At 39.7% G+C, this 14,868-nt stretch overlaps 3 protein-coding genes across 3 annotated transcripts; 1 reads left to right on the plus strand and 2 right to left on the minus strand.

The window, feature by feature from the left end:
• Positions 1-776: 776 nt before the first annotated feature.
• Positions 777-6,254, minus strand: zgc:163073 (uncharacterized protein LOC100037358 homolog). Its single transcript, XM_047032988.1, has 6 exons — positions 6,219-6,254; positions 5,982-6,131; positions 2,746-2,919; positions 1,202-1,279; positions 1,066-1,102; positions 777-964 (listed from the first exon to the last, which is right to left on the minus strand). The coding sequence occupies exons 2-5, from the start codon at positions 6,082-6,084 to the stop codon at positions 1,074-1,076; spliced, it is 384 nt and encodes a 127-aa protein (XP_046888944.1). The 5' UTR covers positions 6,085-6,131; positions 6,219-6,254; the 3' UTR covers positions 777-964; positions 1,066-1,073.
• Positions 6,255-6,929: 675 nt separating this feature from the next.
• Positions 6,930-8,503, minus strand: LOC124475786 (vegetative cell wall protein gp1-like). The gene is made up of 2 exons (XM_047032599.1): positions 7,649-8,503; positions 6,930-6,944 (listed from the first exon to the last, which is right to left on the minus strand). The coding sequence occupies exons 1-2, from the start codon at positions 8,438-8,440 to the stop codon at positions 6,930-6,932; spliced, it is 807 nt and encodes a 268-aa protein (XP_046888555.1). The 5' UTR covers positions 8,441-8,503.
• A 1,914-nt stretch (positions 8,504-10,417) lies between these two features.
• On the plus strand, positions 10,418-14,532 carry ghrhr2 (growth hormone releasing hormone receptor 2). The gene is made up of 12 exons (XM_047032601.1): positions 10,418-10,471; positions 10,765-10,888; positions 11,045-11,152; positions 11,372-11,481; positions 11,802-11,899; positions 12,205-12,337; positions 12,571-12,724; positions 13,136-13,196; positions 13,414-13,480; positions 13,595-13,686; positions 13,815-13,944; positions 14,049-14,532. The coding sequence occupies exons 1-12, from the start codon at positions 10,418-10,420 to the stop codon at positions 14,193-14,195; spliced, it is 1,278 nt and encodes a 425-aa protein (XP_046888557.1). The 3' UTR covers positions 14,196-14,532.
• The last annotated feature ends 336 nt before the right edge of the window (positions 14,533-14,868 follow it).

A 14,868-nucleotide genomic window follows, 5' to 3' on the forward strand; every position in this document is an offset into this window, starting at 1 on the left:
CGTGTTTATTATACCGTTGTACCAGATAATTTATTACAGTAATTCACCCATTTTCAGGCAGTTGTCCATGTCCTTCCTTCCGGCCGAAAGCATTTAACATAATTGTATGCATATGTTCGTTTATAATTAATTTTTATTTAGCCTACTTAAGTTAATATGGAAAGTGCAAAGTTCACTGAGCTGGACACAGTGGTTCAGGTCGTGACTAAAACAGCGTGAGAAAAGACAACAGTGGACTCTTGTTCTATAAATGCTCCCTGACTACCCTCTCTGTGGCTCTTAGTCACACACACACACACAAACACACACAAACACACACACACACACACACACGCACACACACACATACTGTGCCAACATTCACACTGAACTGAAAAATGTCAGGATAGTTATTTACATTGAGAAACTGAATGTGTGTGTTGAACCACCCCTGCCATTGCTATCCAACATTTTTTCTTCTTCTCCTCCTTACACTCATCTTGGAACTTTGCCTGGAACAACATTTGCCACAGTTGTCTTGTTGAAGATTGGATTTGTCTGGGGTGGGAGTTCACTGTCAGTGCCAGGTGCTACCGAGAGATCCTCATCAGACAAAGAACCAGGGCCATGGTTTTAATCCAGACTAGGTCATGAAGTAAGGTAACAAAGACTTACTTGACAATCTGTATTTTGATTTAGAACCGGAACCACATCCCAGATCTTGCTGACAGGAATTGATAAGCAATATGGATACTGTGAGTCACTCAATGAATAACATAAAATCATACTCTGATGAATGTATTTCAATTATGTATTTTCATTCATCAAAGTCAGATGCACAATACAAATGGGAATGGGTACATGGAAAAGGTACAAAGAAAGAGCCAACTGGCTGGGACAGATGAGTTCCCCTTGTGTCTCACAGCTATGCATCAAGTTCCATTTCATCTCAATGTGGTTCAACAGTTTAGAGAGATCCAAGTGTCTGTAAAAGTATAATCCTTCCTATTAGTTGCAATAGAATAAATGCATTTAGTTGATCAGACTGAATCACAATGTATAAACCTAGCCTTTTATAATACTTACATCACGGATCAACCAGCCATTATATAGTTGATAAATGCTGGAAATGAAAGAAAAGGGAAATTAGTGAGCGTTTGATTGTGTGTAATTGACACTGGACACTAGATGGAGATGTTGCGGTGCTATCCCAGTTGCTTGCCTTCATAGTTGATGCAGCCGTTGGTGTCCTCTTGACCTGCAAGCAGCTTGTCCACTTCGTCCTCTGACATCTTCTCCCCTGCATCATTAATAGTTTTACTAATTAGGTTGCATCATTAATAGTTAAACATGTAAGCCAAAGCTGTCTGAACCTTTAAGGACATTGTAAGGACAAGTGTAGTTCTATATCAGGTTAGTGTGAGTTTTGTCTCAACCTAATCTGAAGAACCAGAATTGGAGAAAGGTAGCACCAAAATAATTCTGTCCATTTTACACTTATACGTTAATGAATATTTACAGGTAGAGTTCGAGGTATCATTAAGTTGTTGTCAATGATTCGTAGATACGTTTGTGAAAATCTTGTATAGAAAATTTAAGAAATTATGAAAGGGATTTTTGCAACATTGCCCAAGTTTGACAGGCAGCAAAAAAAGATGCAAGCATTTCAAACCGTCATGCCAAGCAGGTTGTGAAACCATGTTGGCCTCCTTGTCAGCTTTCAGCCAGCACCTTCTATCCCTACTGTATGAGACAGACTTTCTCCTGCAGCTGAGGTAGTTGGCTGACACTGGCTAAAGGGGCCACAAGCACACACACACTTGCGCATTCAGTTAATGACACACGTACAGAGCTATGTCATTTGTTATTTAAATGTTACAAACTGACTGCTTTGGGGGGGGGGGGTCATTCAGAACACCCTAAGCCAGGTGTCTTTGTGAAGGCAGATGGCACATGTACAGGTTATACATTCTACTTTAAAACGTATGGGTTGTGAGAGCAATAGGAGGACGCCAGTGCATCAAAAGCCTGAATTGAAAATGTTGAATGGGTCAGCTGGAGTTTGTGCTAAATACATGTGTCCATTACATAAGATACGCCTAGACTCTGGTGCTTAAGCAGAACACAGTAATCAGCAACTGAGTGCCTGAGGCAATCTGGGCTAAATGCAGCCTTTCTAACACTCGTTAACAGCTCAATAATTGACTACACTCCTCACCTCTAGGTTACATTGGGGTTGTGTAACCTAGTGTACATTTTGTGTGACAGAATATTAACATAACAACATAGTCTTGTGTATTTATCCTGTCAAATGTCCTCAACTAGAGAGGAAATATGTCAACGTTTTGGTTGAGGACATATTAAAGTGATCAATGTTACTTTTGGGTCAGATAGCCAGTCAGTTCCAGGAAGTTGTGGGTTTTACCACACCTGTACTTATTCTAGTTCCAGAGTTGAAAGACCTCAGTAAGAATTGAGGCAGTGATTAATTCCAAAGAACTTAAGAACTTGCAATCCAATTTACAGTGCTTTCACTGTCTTGCCACCTGGCTCTCTGCCACGTTTTCAGAGCATCTAAGGCTTCAGCCATTCCCTGTGTCTCGCTTGGCACATTACCATTCTAGTCTGTCCGTCAAAGATTTGGTCTGTCCCAATATAGTACATAAGTAGGTATGTGTAGGGTAGGGTATGGCTCAGTGGTTTGAGCACTTACATTGTTGTTATTATTTTACCGTGTCCATGTTCAAACAGTTGCAGAACCCTCACCTAATGTGGATAGTACGTGACGGAGCTCAGCTCCCATGACGGTGCCATTTCCATCCTTGTCAAAGACACGTAAGCCCTCCACAAAATCCTCTGTTGTGCCCCTGTCTGTAACCTTGGACACCTGCTGGAACATGGGCAAGAAGGAGTCAAAGTCCACCAGTTGGCTGTTCATCTCTGTAAATATAAGAAGAAAAGGTGTGCATAGGTACATTATTTTATGATAAGAAAGAAAAATCCATAAATAAAAAAAATTGACATGAGGACCTGGAAGAGCATCACTTTTAAAGATTCTCAATGTCTGAGGATGTCCTATGATCCCAGATTTTAGGGGATTTATAGCTTGTAAAAGATTATTGGCCAAGTCTAAACACAATTACCTTTTGTAGACAATGTTGAACTGTCAAAGTACTAGTTCCATAAAAGGTTTTAGGTAATAGTTCTAAAATGTACAGGTTATTCCAATATGTAATACCTTAAAGTGAAAGCTTCCACACTGCACCTCACTGTAGTGATAGAATACCGATACAAACAAAGTGTCACTCTGGGAATTTAGGTGCTTGCAGCACTTTGTATTCTAATATATGTAACATATTTCTAATTTATTGTTGGTATTGTGCTGGCTTGAGGTTTTTCTTCACATAAATGCAAGCATGCAAGCTTATATAAAATAACATATCATTTTGTGCTGAGCACTACATTTTCACTTCAAAATGTAAACTTTACCCCCCATGTGTTATTATAGCAACAGAACAACGCAACTGCATATTGTCACCATGACAATAATGGCAATATTGTGTTTATGTCCATGCATGGGCTTAGGTCTGAAAGGTTACATACTCTGTAGTGTGTGTAATCAGTATTAGAGGCACTAACAATTGCATGGTTGTGTGGTTAATGTAACTATAACAGATTATTCCTTTGAGACTATCTTGTCAGAGCCTTAGTACTAGCAAAGCAACTGTGAACGTATGATAGTCCAGTTATGTTTCCATAAACTCTGTCATCTGTTGTATTTAGAGGGTGCTAACATTTAACTGAGTAATACTTGGCTATTTTGTCACACCATTGTAATCCCACATACGCCTTTGCCATGGAATTTCAGCTGCCTTGGCTAAGATGGAAGTCCAGTGGTAGCAAGGCACATTAATCCATTTTACTTTCACACTTACGTATCTCTTTGTGTTCTGTTGTGGCATGTCTATCCACAAATCACATGGATAAATACTTGATTTAGAGCCATGTTTAACATCTAAGCTTTGTTTGAAATGCTGCCATGTAAATCTAGGATTACTTTGAACAACACCTTGGTAGTCAGTTGTTAGCTCACAAATAACATCTCTGAGTCACAATGTTGATACGGGGCAACACATTTGGAATTCTATAGGCACACACTGTGCAAAACGTAATATGAACAGAATCCAATGATTTTCAAATCTCAGATACTAATGTGTCATTCACAATAGATCATTGAAAACATATTTAAAAATGCAAAGTTAGTAAATGTTAGCCTGACGTTGTCATACTCATAATTCTAGTCAGAATATGAGTCTGAAAACTCTCCGTTGGGCTGTGACCACGGGGCGTGTTTCAACCGAACTTGTAAAACAAATGCCTCTTCGCTCAATTGGATAGACCTACAACCAATCAGAGCAATGTCATATGTTGTTTGTTGAAAACGAATTCAACCCAAGCGCTCTTTCGTGACGTTGTTGATTACGTTACTGTTGATCATCTGTCCATCATCGTATAAAGCCCGCCCTGGCAATTTCATTGGTCCGTCCCGATTCTGGTTTTCTGTAGTTGTCCCCAATACGAGACCCTCCAGACCCAACTTCCCGACCAAATTTTTTTGTGGGCGGGGAGAAGTATGGCTGGCAGCCAGGCTAAGTAAATGTACAATTTTATCGAAAAAATACTGTAATTTGGGATTTGATGGCCGCAACACACCTCAAAAAAGTTGGGACGGGGGAATAAAAGATTGGAAAAAGTAAGTGTTACTAAAAATAAACAGTTGGAGGAACATTTGCACCTAACTAGGTTAATTGCAAACAGGTCAGTAACAGTTTCTCAACGTAAAATTGTGAAGACTTTGAATATCTCATCATCTACAGTACATATCATAATACAATTAATATGAAAATCTGGAGAAATCTCTATGTGTGAGGGACAAGGGGGAAAATTAATTATGCATGCCTGTGATCTTCGGATCTTCGGCCCTGCATAAAAAAAAGGCATGATTCTGTAATGGAAATCATTGCATGGGCTTAGAAAGACCTCCAGAACTCACTGTCTGTGAACACAGTTTGACGTGCCATCCACAAATGCAGGTCAATGCTCTATCATACAAAGAAGAACCCACACGTGAACCCACATGTGAACATGATCCAGAAACACTGCCATCTTCTCTGGGCTAAAGCTAATTTAAAATAGACTGAGGCAAAGTGGGAAAACTGGACACTGCGTCCTCCAGACTAAAGAGGAGAGGGACCAACCGGCTTGTTATCAGCGCTCAGTTCAAAAGCCTGCATTTCTGATGGTATGGGGGTGCATTAGTGCCTATAGAATGGTCAGCTTGCACATCTGGAAAGGCAACATCAATGCTGAAAGGTATATACAGGTTTTAGAGCAACATTTGCTTGCATCCAGGCAACATCTTTTTCAGGGAAGGCCTTGCATATTTTAGAAAGACAATGTTAAACCTCATCCTGCATCTGTTACAACTGCATGGCTTCATAATAGAAGAGTTCGGGTGCTGAGCTGGCTTGCCTGCAGTCCAGACCTTTCACCAGTTAAAAACATTGGTGGATCATGAAACGAAAAATATGACAAAGAAGACCCAGGACCGTTGAGCAGCAAGAATCCTGTATCAGACCTGAAAGTGACAACACTCCTCTCCCACAACTCCAGAAACTGGTCTCCTCAGTTCCCAGACAGATACAGACTGTTGTTAAAATAAGAGGGGAGGCTACACAGTGGTGAACATGGCCATGTCTCAACTTTTTTGAGACGTGTCGCTGTCATCAAATTCAAAATGATCTTATTTTTCCCTTAAAATTGTACATTTCATCAGTTTCAACATTTGACATGTTTTATATGTTCCATTGTGAATAACATAATGGGTTTATGAGATTTGTAAATCATTGTAATGTCAGTTTTTTATTGTAATTTACACGTCGCAACTTTTTTGAAATTAGGGTTGTATAATACTTGATTCTTTGGACCTGTCATGGACATACCCTCTGGTTTTGGCTTCCCCAGTACATTTAGGACTTCAGCATTTGTTGGATTCTGGCCGAGGGCCCTCATCACATCTCCACACTGTGCATATGTGATCTTCATCTCCCCTGTAGGAGTCCTGTCAAACAGCGAGAAAGCCTCTTTGAGCTCTGTAGAAGTAAGGCACAAACAAAAGTGGTTTAGAAAACAATCTTTTTAACTATTGAGCTAAATGCATCTGGTTTAAGTGTGCCTACCTTCAACTTGATCAGGTGAAAATTCAGTCTAAAACAGAACCAAAAAATTATAATTTAGATAAAACACGGATAAGGTTGAGATTTCAATAGGGCAAAAAGCAGTAAACAAACCATGCCATGACCACATGATGACATGTGGCCACATAATGTTGCTACCAGACACACCAAGATCAATTCTAAAACCATATATATCAGAACCAAGAAATAACAGTGTTTATTTAGTATGTATTTATTACTCAGACAACGATCTGTCTTGAACATAAGATTTCCAGAACAGTGCCTCTGGTTTGAAGACCCCAACAGTAATGTTACACTTAGATATTATTTTTCTACACTGTACTATGTAATATTGCGCTTGATATGCTATTTTTGCACTATCTATAGTTGAGATATTATTGTTGCACTGTGCACGGTAGATAACATGTGGTTATTTTGTACTGTTCCTGGTAAACACAAACTGGTCCTTGACCAAACACCAAAAAACTTGTAGATCTTCTGATCCTTGATTTTGTGCTGTACTTTTAAATGCACTGCTCATATGTCTTTTTGGAAGCATCTGCTAAATGAAAAGAATGTAAATAATGAACTCCTGGCTCCATTCCCTGAGAGATGTGGAGGACCAGGCAGCACAACTCAACCACACCCTTGTTCTATTCTAGGCAATGGACTTCTGTGCGCCTGCACCTATGGACAGTGTAAGTCTGGATATTATCACCAGCACTGCCCCTGTTGAGAAAATGGGAACTATTTTAAGAACAATAGGATTGCAAGCTGCACATGGGGAACTTGTACTGTACAGTAAGTTACTGTACAAACCAGAAGCACAGATTAGCTTCATCTACAGGACAAAATGTCCAGTAACAGTATCCCTCAATGCCAAAGATTAAGTTAAATTAAATAAAAAGACACTGGAAACCAATCTAATAAATGACATTGAAATGTAATAAATGGAGACAGATGTATTGTTGTATATTTCAATTTATACATGTAATCTTAGCTATGAACAGATCCTTTTGGATAATATATTTTAATGTATTTATTCACACATCTGTTGCTTCAGTTGTCAGTGGTTTACAAATTAATCTCTCAAATTTTCAAAGAAGGGTTCCTGAAGTGCAGTTTACTTTAAGTATAGAAACATTTCTTTTTGGAAAGATTTTTCCATCCAATGTTACAGCTGCTGTTAAACTCTTGAGCACTGTGGTATTGTCAATATGGTCAAAAAAGAACCTGTATGTTTTTTTCCCTTCAAAATACAATCTTTTAGCACTCTTACTTGGTAGGCTTTATAAAATAATAATAGAGCGAATATTTGAGTTATCAAAAGCATACCCACGGTGTCTGCTGTTACAGTGCTATATTTGTCCCAAAAATGCCCAAAACCTTTCCTGGTTCCGAAAAGAAGAAACAGTAGTGATATATGAACTCACCTGTACTATGACCCTCTTAGGAACAACTTTAGGTTCCTTTGCTGGCTCCGGATCTGGGGCAGAGGCAGAGGCAGCAGAGGCAGTCTCAGCTGCAGGAGCTGGAGTGGTAGGGGGAGCAGGAGATGCTGCTTTAGGAGGAGCAGGAGATACTGCTTTAGGAGGAGCAGGAGATGCTGCTTTAGGAGGAGCAGGAGATACTGCTTTAGGAGGAGCAGGAGATGCAGCTTTAGGAGGAGCAGGAGATGTTGCTTTAGAGGGGACCTTGGCTGAGCTTGCAGGTCCTTTGGGTGGAGCTTTGGTAGGAGCGGCAGGTCCTTTTCCAGGTGTTTTTGGCTGTGGCGGGGCTTTGGTGGGAGCAGCGGGACCTTTCCCAACAGCTACGGCTGGGGCAGGTGCAGGAGTGTCCGGGGCAGCTGCCGGAGGGGCTGGGGCTTCAGGGGCCGGAGCAGGGGCAGCGTCTGAGGCTGGAGCCTCTGGGGCTGGTGCAGGAGAGGCAGGAGGAGGGACCGGAGCTTCAGGAGCAGGATCAGTAGCTGTGGTAGGAGCTGGATCAGGGACAACCAGAGTCTCTTCAACAGTGACAGATTCGGGTGTAGGGTCAGATGCTGGGGCTTCTTCTGGGATGGGGGCAGATACTGCAGCTTCTTCTGGGGATACTGGAGGATCTTCTGGGGCGGGGGTAGATACTGGAGCTTCCTTTGGAGCAGGAGCTGACTCAGAGACAGCGGCAGAAGCTGAAGAAGAAGCTGGAGCTGCATCTTCAAGAATGGGTTCTGGCTCGTTGGGTGGCATGACTGTTTTGACGAAAACAAACAACGCTCCTTAGAACTATCTTGGCACGCGATTGAGCCTGTGCTGTCAAACATATTTGGGGGGGACAACCCCTGATGTTAAATACCCTGCCCTGCCCACGCCGTAGGCCATACCCCCAATTACTCACCATTCTATAAAAGGCAAGAATGGTGAATTCCCATGGCTACTTTAAAATGTTAACCCTCTTTACCCATGCCTTTACTGTTCAGCCCAGCAACCGTTTTGTACTTATCAGCTACTCTGCTCCATCTTTTTCTACCCACCAAATACGCACTGTAAAGCATATTTGTCCCCTTACATTGTAAAGATAGCAGATGACAGAGCTTTAGGATGGTGTGTGCTTAAGGGGTGGGGGGATGTGTTTGTTGGTGTGTGTGTGTGTGTATGGCGGGGGTAGGGGCGTTATGAGTGTTGGTGTGTGTCCGTGTGTGTCCATGTGGGCGGGATGTAAACAATAGGGTCCTGATTCCAGAAGTGTGGGGATAAGAGGTTGATTCTTATTATAGATGCACATGTTGTGGCCAGGCCCCCCTTTCAATAAACATTCACCCCTCACTTTAACATGAACACACACACACGTGCACACATGCACACACACACACGCACACACATACTCCCTCCTGAGGAATGAGATCATATCTGATGCCCAACTCCTACCCCCCAACATGCCATTGTACCCTGGGGCCAGACAGAGGGAACATACAGGGAACATACAGTACTGTTCAGCACTCTGGGCCATCTATGATCCATGGATGTGGTTTGGACAGAGCTACGTTTGGATAACAAACTAGAACACCAGATAGGGTGGGGTCCTTGTAGAAGGCTGAGCATACTGCCTGGTGGACTGGAGTCAAATCATAGGCATCCTCGTTGTAGGTGCAGTTGGACAGCTGTGCAATGGTTCTTTTGAATTCACTGTGACCAATATTATAAAAAGAAACACTGCACTATGTAATTAATGGATCAATTATCTTAACTAAGATCTTATTTGAACATATTCTGTCATGATTAATCAGTCATTCATCAAAGGCAGTTCATGACTTTTCTCGTTATAAAACGAACAGCGGTGCTCCTACAATTTCTATAACTTTTGCACCCTCTCGTTTTGTCATTTTCTTTCTCTTGATAATATTCAGCATCTTTAATATTTGATGATCGCTAGCCAAGGGAAGGCACGGCAACACAGAGACATATTCTCTTCTCGCTGCCCTGTGCTTGTCATGGTAGAGACAGTCCACTGGGAAGGAGACCTTTTTGAAATATGCATAAGAGAACCATTGTCCATCTGCTTCTCAGCTCAAACTGAAGTGACAAAATGTACACTACAACACACTTAACAAACATGTTTGTTAACAGGTTTGTGGCATGTGACCATTTTACTATACACTGTCTGTTGTTCTAAAGATCTTTTCTTGTCCATCTGCTGATGTTTTGCAAAGGTGGATCATCTGCATACCTCACAGGTAATGGAAGTCTTTTATATGCAATGTAAGTTCAGTCATCCCTTTAATGGAATTGTTGAGTGCTGCAAAAAAGTCCCATTGTGCAATCTTGAGTGGAGTAGAAGAGACAAACAAGCAAAGGTGGCTCTGCAGGGGAATTCACAAGACAGATGATGTTTAGCCTTATTTGTATTTTTTTTTAAATAATATCAGCAGTTTTCAGATCATATATCTAAACAGCTTTGGAGGGGTGTCTTGTGCTACATTGGAATTCGTAATGAACCAGTGAAGGAATACATTTTAAAGTCAACTTGGTTGGACACTGAGAGGTGAACGTTTTCTGGAAACTTAAACTAGGCTACACCAACTGGGAGGTTGCCCTGAACTTGTAATCGTTTGTTGATAGAAGACGAAGCAATAATGTAGCTCACAAGACAAGACACTGAAGAGAGACAGGATAGCATGAATATTGGCTGACAGTTTATGCATTCTGGCATTCAAAACAAAGAAAAATATGGAAGTCAAGTTTGTTGTAGCTGTTTTTGTCTTAGTTTGTGCAGCCAAGGTGGTAAGTTGTATTTAATTTCATAATGACTATATGAAGGCATTATTTTTTTATAGAGGATTGACCAACTCAACAGCTTGATTTGATTGTTTCCAATTTGTTTATATTGTATAATATCATACAATACAACATCTGTTGTCTGTTTTTGGAATATTTTGCTGATATTTTAAAACAAGACAATTGGCCTTAAAATGCATTCTAATTATTAGATGAAATCATATGATGGATTAGAAGGTACATGAATGTATACATTAATTTAAACATGAATTACACAAATCTATCCAATTGTCCACCAGGTGCAGACCACACACGCTGAATGTTTTATCGTCATTCATTTGCTAGAGAAAGAGGAAGAATGCAAACTGAAAAAGAAAACCACCAATGCTGTGTCATCCGCAACAGCCCACAATAAGACTGCAGGTGGTGTAGCTTCAGGGTCATTTTTAGCATCTCAAACATTTGAAGCTCCTTCGTAGTGTTACGTGGTCTGCCACAGAGCGAACTTTGCTTAACTTCAGGGTTGACAGAAAAATTCATTCATCATTTGTAATGCTTGAATTTTGTCCTAAACGTCAGGCTGTGCGGTAGAGTGGGATGGTGTGAGCTGTTGGCCTGCAGCTCTGATAGGGGAGAGTGTCTCTGTCGCATGCCCTCTCCCACTGTTAAAACCTGATTCTCCAACAGGTAAACAAGACTTGTAAATAATATTGTGCTTTAACAGGATTGTCGTTTGGTTTATTTCTGTAACTCATTACAACACTACAAAAATGACATCAAAAAACAGTAAGCCTTATAAGACAGCATGAATGAATTTTAATTTTAAAGTAAAAAAGCTTCCTTTAGACAATGAACACAGTGAAAACTAAGATCTGACACCATACCCTAACAGCATTTTCCCTCCAGTTCTCATCACACGGAACTGCACTCTCCGAGGGTGGAGCCAGCCGAGCCTGCCGTACTTCACAGCCTGTTACCTTGAGGATGGTAATGAGGAGGAACACACAGGGGATGAGGTAGAGAAGAATTCATACATATAACCTACATATTTTATAACATTTTAAAATGGCAATAAACATTTCATAAAGTGCATAGCAAGGAAAAATGTACGTGTTCTTTAATGAAAACCAAAACGATTGACCAAAAGAACTGCAGATAAATGGTGACCAAGACCAAGTAGCTGTACACATTCTGTTTGTAGTTCCACAAGATGTCCCCCAGCATCAGCTATGTGTTGTCTTTATTTTTATTTTATTTCCCTGTGATATAATTATCATCCTGGGACATTTCACTGTCTGTGTTTCTTTCTAAATAAAAAAAACATTTTTTTTTATAGCAAAATTACTTTGCCACTGTAAAGCTGATCTATACCATTGGATATGGGGTCTCTCTGGCCTCTCTCTTCATATCCATTCTGGTCTTCTGCATCTTCAGGTGAATAAAATAACATGCAATTTATTGTACATTCACTATACAATGCCTTATATACAAGTGCGTTGCACCTCATGTAAACCAATACATTTAAATATGGTACAATGTTACTGTTGTGATTATTTCAAACCACTGTACTGTCATGATTCAGATAAAGGTGGCTGGCTGCTGCATTTAAAGTACAAACTAAAAATAAACTGTGAGAATGACTTGTGTAAGTGTGGTAAGTGTAAGATGGTGTAAGATTAATTAATATAATCAGTGTACCAGTATCATGGTCTTCTGATCATTACACCTGATTCCTACAGGAAGTTACTGTGCACGAGGACCTATATCCACCTCAACCTCTTCTCCACCTTCATCCTGCGAGGCCTTGCCGTGTTTGTCAAAGATGCTGTCCTGTTTGCAGATGAGAGCATGAACCACTGCACTGTCTCAACGGTACAGGACCAAAATAATAATTTAACAAAGGAAGTAGGGGAGATAACAAACTTCTAATAGATTTAGCAGTTGACGCAGTTATTCATTTCATGCAGTTAACATTAAAGGAACGTTTTTTATCATAACATGTGATAATGAGTACACTTAATTTAAATGCACTTTTTATTTTCACTATATTCCTTCGGTACCTCTAATCTGTGTACCTCTAATCTGGAATATTACCTGTCCATTAGGTGAAGTGTAAATCTGCAGTAACGTTCTTCCAGTACTGCGTCTTGGCCAATTTCTTCTGGTTGCTTGTGGAGGGCTTGTACCTCCAGACTCTGCTTATTTTCACATTTGCTCAGAAGAAGAAGCTCTTCTGGGTCTACACCGTCATAGGCTGGGGTATGGGTGTTCTGTTTTCTATATTTATTCATTTAGCAAATGTTTTAAGACAAAGTCATGCAAAATAGTAAGACCAGAGGTGCACAGTTCTAATAGTTTTACAGTGGCCACATTTCAAAACCAATAAATTCAGTATTCTCATAGCTTTTGTGGAAACTGATTTCATCAAACTGTTTAAATAATCTAAGATATTTCTTTAAGTAAATTGAAATTTATGTACAAAGATTTTGATTTGATTCATCATATTTTATTATTTACTCAAGAGATTAGATTACTTACATAATTTGATGTAACAAGTTTCCACATAGGTTTTGAGTTAACCCCTTATTGGGGTTTACAGTGCAAGGAACAGTTTGCATGTATAACCTTTTTTTTTTCTCCTATGTATTCTAAACTAAATTCTTTTTTCAGGTACACCGTCCATAACTATTATAATTTGGGCCCTGCTGAAGAGTCAATTGGATAACCAGGGGTATGTGTTTAGTGGATATCTAACAAACTGTACAGCACTAAGTGACTTGACATGTTTTGTAAACATGCATTAAACATTGTAGTATCCAGTGTAGTGATTTGGGTTTGAAACATTTGAAACATAAATTCTATTGAAAAAGAAGGACGATGAGTGAGACGTGAGTGTATTAAAGATTGAAAGTAAGTTTGTAAGTGTGATCTTTCCTGTGTTGACACAGGTGCTGGGATGACTTGGATAGCGCCCTCTGGTGGATTATTAAAACACCCATCCTTCTCTCTGTCTTTGTAAGCCCTGTACACCTTGTATTTCAGATTGCTTTTTACTAATCGTACTTGACAACAGGCAAAATCAAGAAAAGAAAAGAACTAACTTCTGTGTTTTCAATTTGTGGTATGTAGGTGAACTTTGTGGTTTTCATAAATATCAGTAGAATCATTATTCAGAAGACAAAGGCCACTAACTCCAATGGAACTGAGAAGCCACCGTATAAGTAAGATTACCATCTAGGTGCAAAGATTTAGGGAATGGATGAATGAATGAAATCAATTCTACTTTCAGGAAGTCTTGAAAGTCGAATTTCTTTTTCTATCTTGTTCTCTTTGTTGCTGCCCTCTGCAGGAGGTTGGCACGATCTACCCTGCTGCTCATCCCTCTGTTTGGGGTGCACTATGTTGTCTTTGCCCTCTTCCCTGAGCACATTGGCGTTGGTCCTCGACTGTACTTGGAACTTGTCTTGGGCTCTTTCCAGGTGCAGTAATTGTCCAAGACTGGAACTTCAAAAAGTAAACTGTTTGTAATGTGCACAGTGACATTCATGTGAGCTAAAATGTGTTTTTTTCCCCTAATTTTCAGGGATTTATAGTTGCATTGTTGTACTGCTTTCTAAATGCAGAAGTAAGATACGAGGTACGAAAAGAAATTCAAAAGGTAATGAAAGGATGTTGGTCTCAGGAAGAAAACAATGCCTTTAATCTAGCAACTCAGGACTATGTAACTTAGAAGAACTCTAGATTAAGGGTAGGTCCTCTCAACTTGTTCATAATACTAAAAAGATATTACATCTTCAATGGATGCACATAATGTCACTTTAACAGATACAAAAAGTTCACCTTCATGTGTAAGCTTTCCTGACATTGGATTAACTGTATATTTACAATTGTTTACATGTAAATTACTTCAAAACATTCTATAGATGAGTAAATTGGAAGGTTTGAATTAATGTGGCTTCTAACCACAACAAGTTTTCTGATGTAAAGCCCACTTTGACACATTGTAAATTGATTAGTGTGAATTTTGTGTGTTATAATTACTGTCACTATGCCATGTTTTTCATTTTGACCAGATGATGGCACTAGTAAGTCCCTAAAGTGAAGTTAGTGGTTTTTTAATACCTTAATTTTTCAAACTTGTTTTTCTTTTTCTTTTTCATTCTTCAGCTGTTCAACCGACTGTTATACTAAATAAAACACTATTGAAACATAATTTGAAAATCGCACTAGTGTAATGCCTTAAGTAACTCGTCATTAGGAACAGATTTAACTCTTCATATGACCCATGTCACTGTTTAAAAAAATCAAACCTCAGTCTTAAAGGTCCAATCAAACTACACTTCAGTTCATCCCTTCCCAGAAGCGACTGGTGATTCCGAGACAGTAGGCTAGCAACGTTATCA

This window comes from Hypomesus transpacificus, chromosome 13 (genome assembly GCF_021917145.1).
Source record: "Hypomesus transpacificus isolate Combined female chromosome 13, fHypTra1, whole genome shotgun sequence".
In the NCBI taxonomy this organism is placed as follows: domain Eukaryota; kingdom Metazoa; phylum Chordata; class Actinopteri; order Osmeriformes; family Osmeridae; genus Hypomesus; species Hypomesus transpacificus.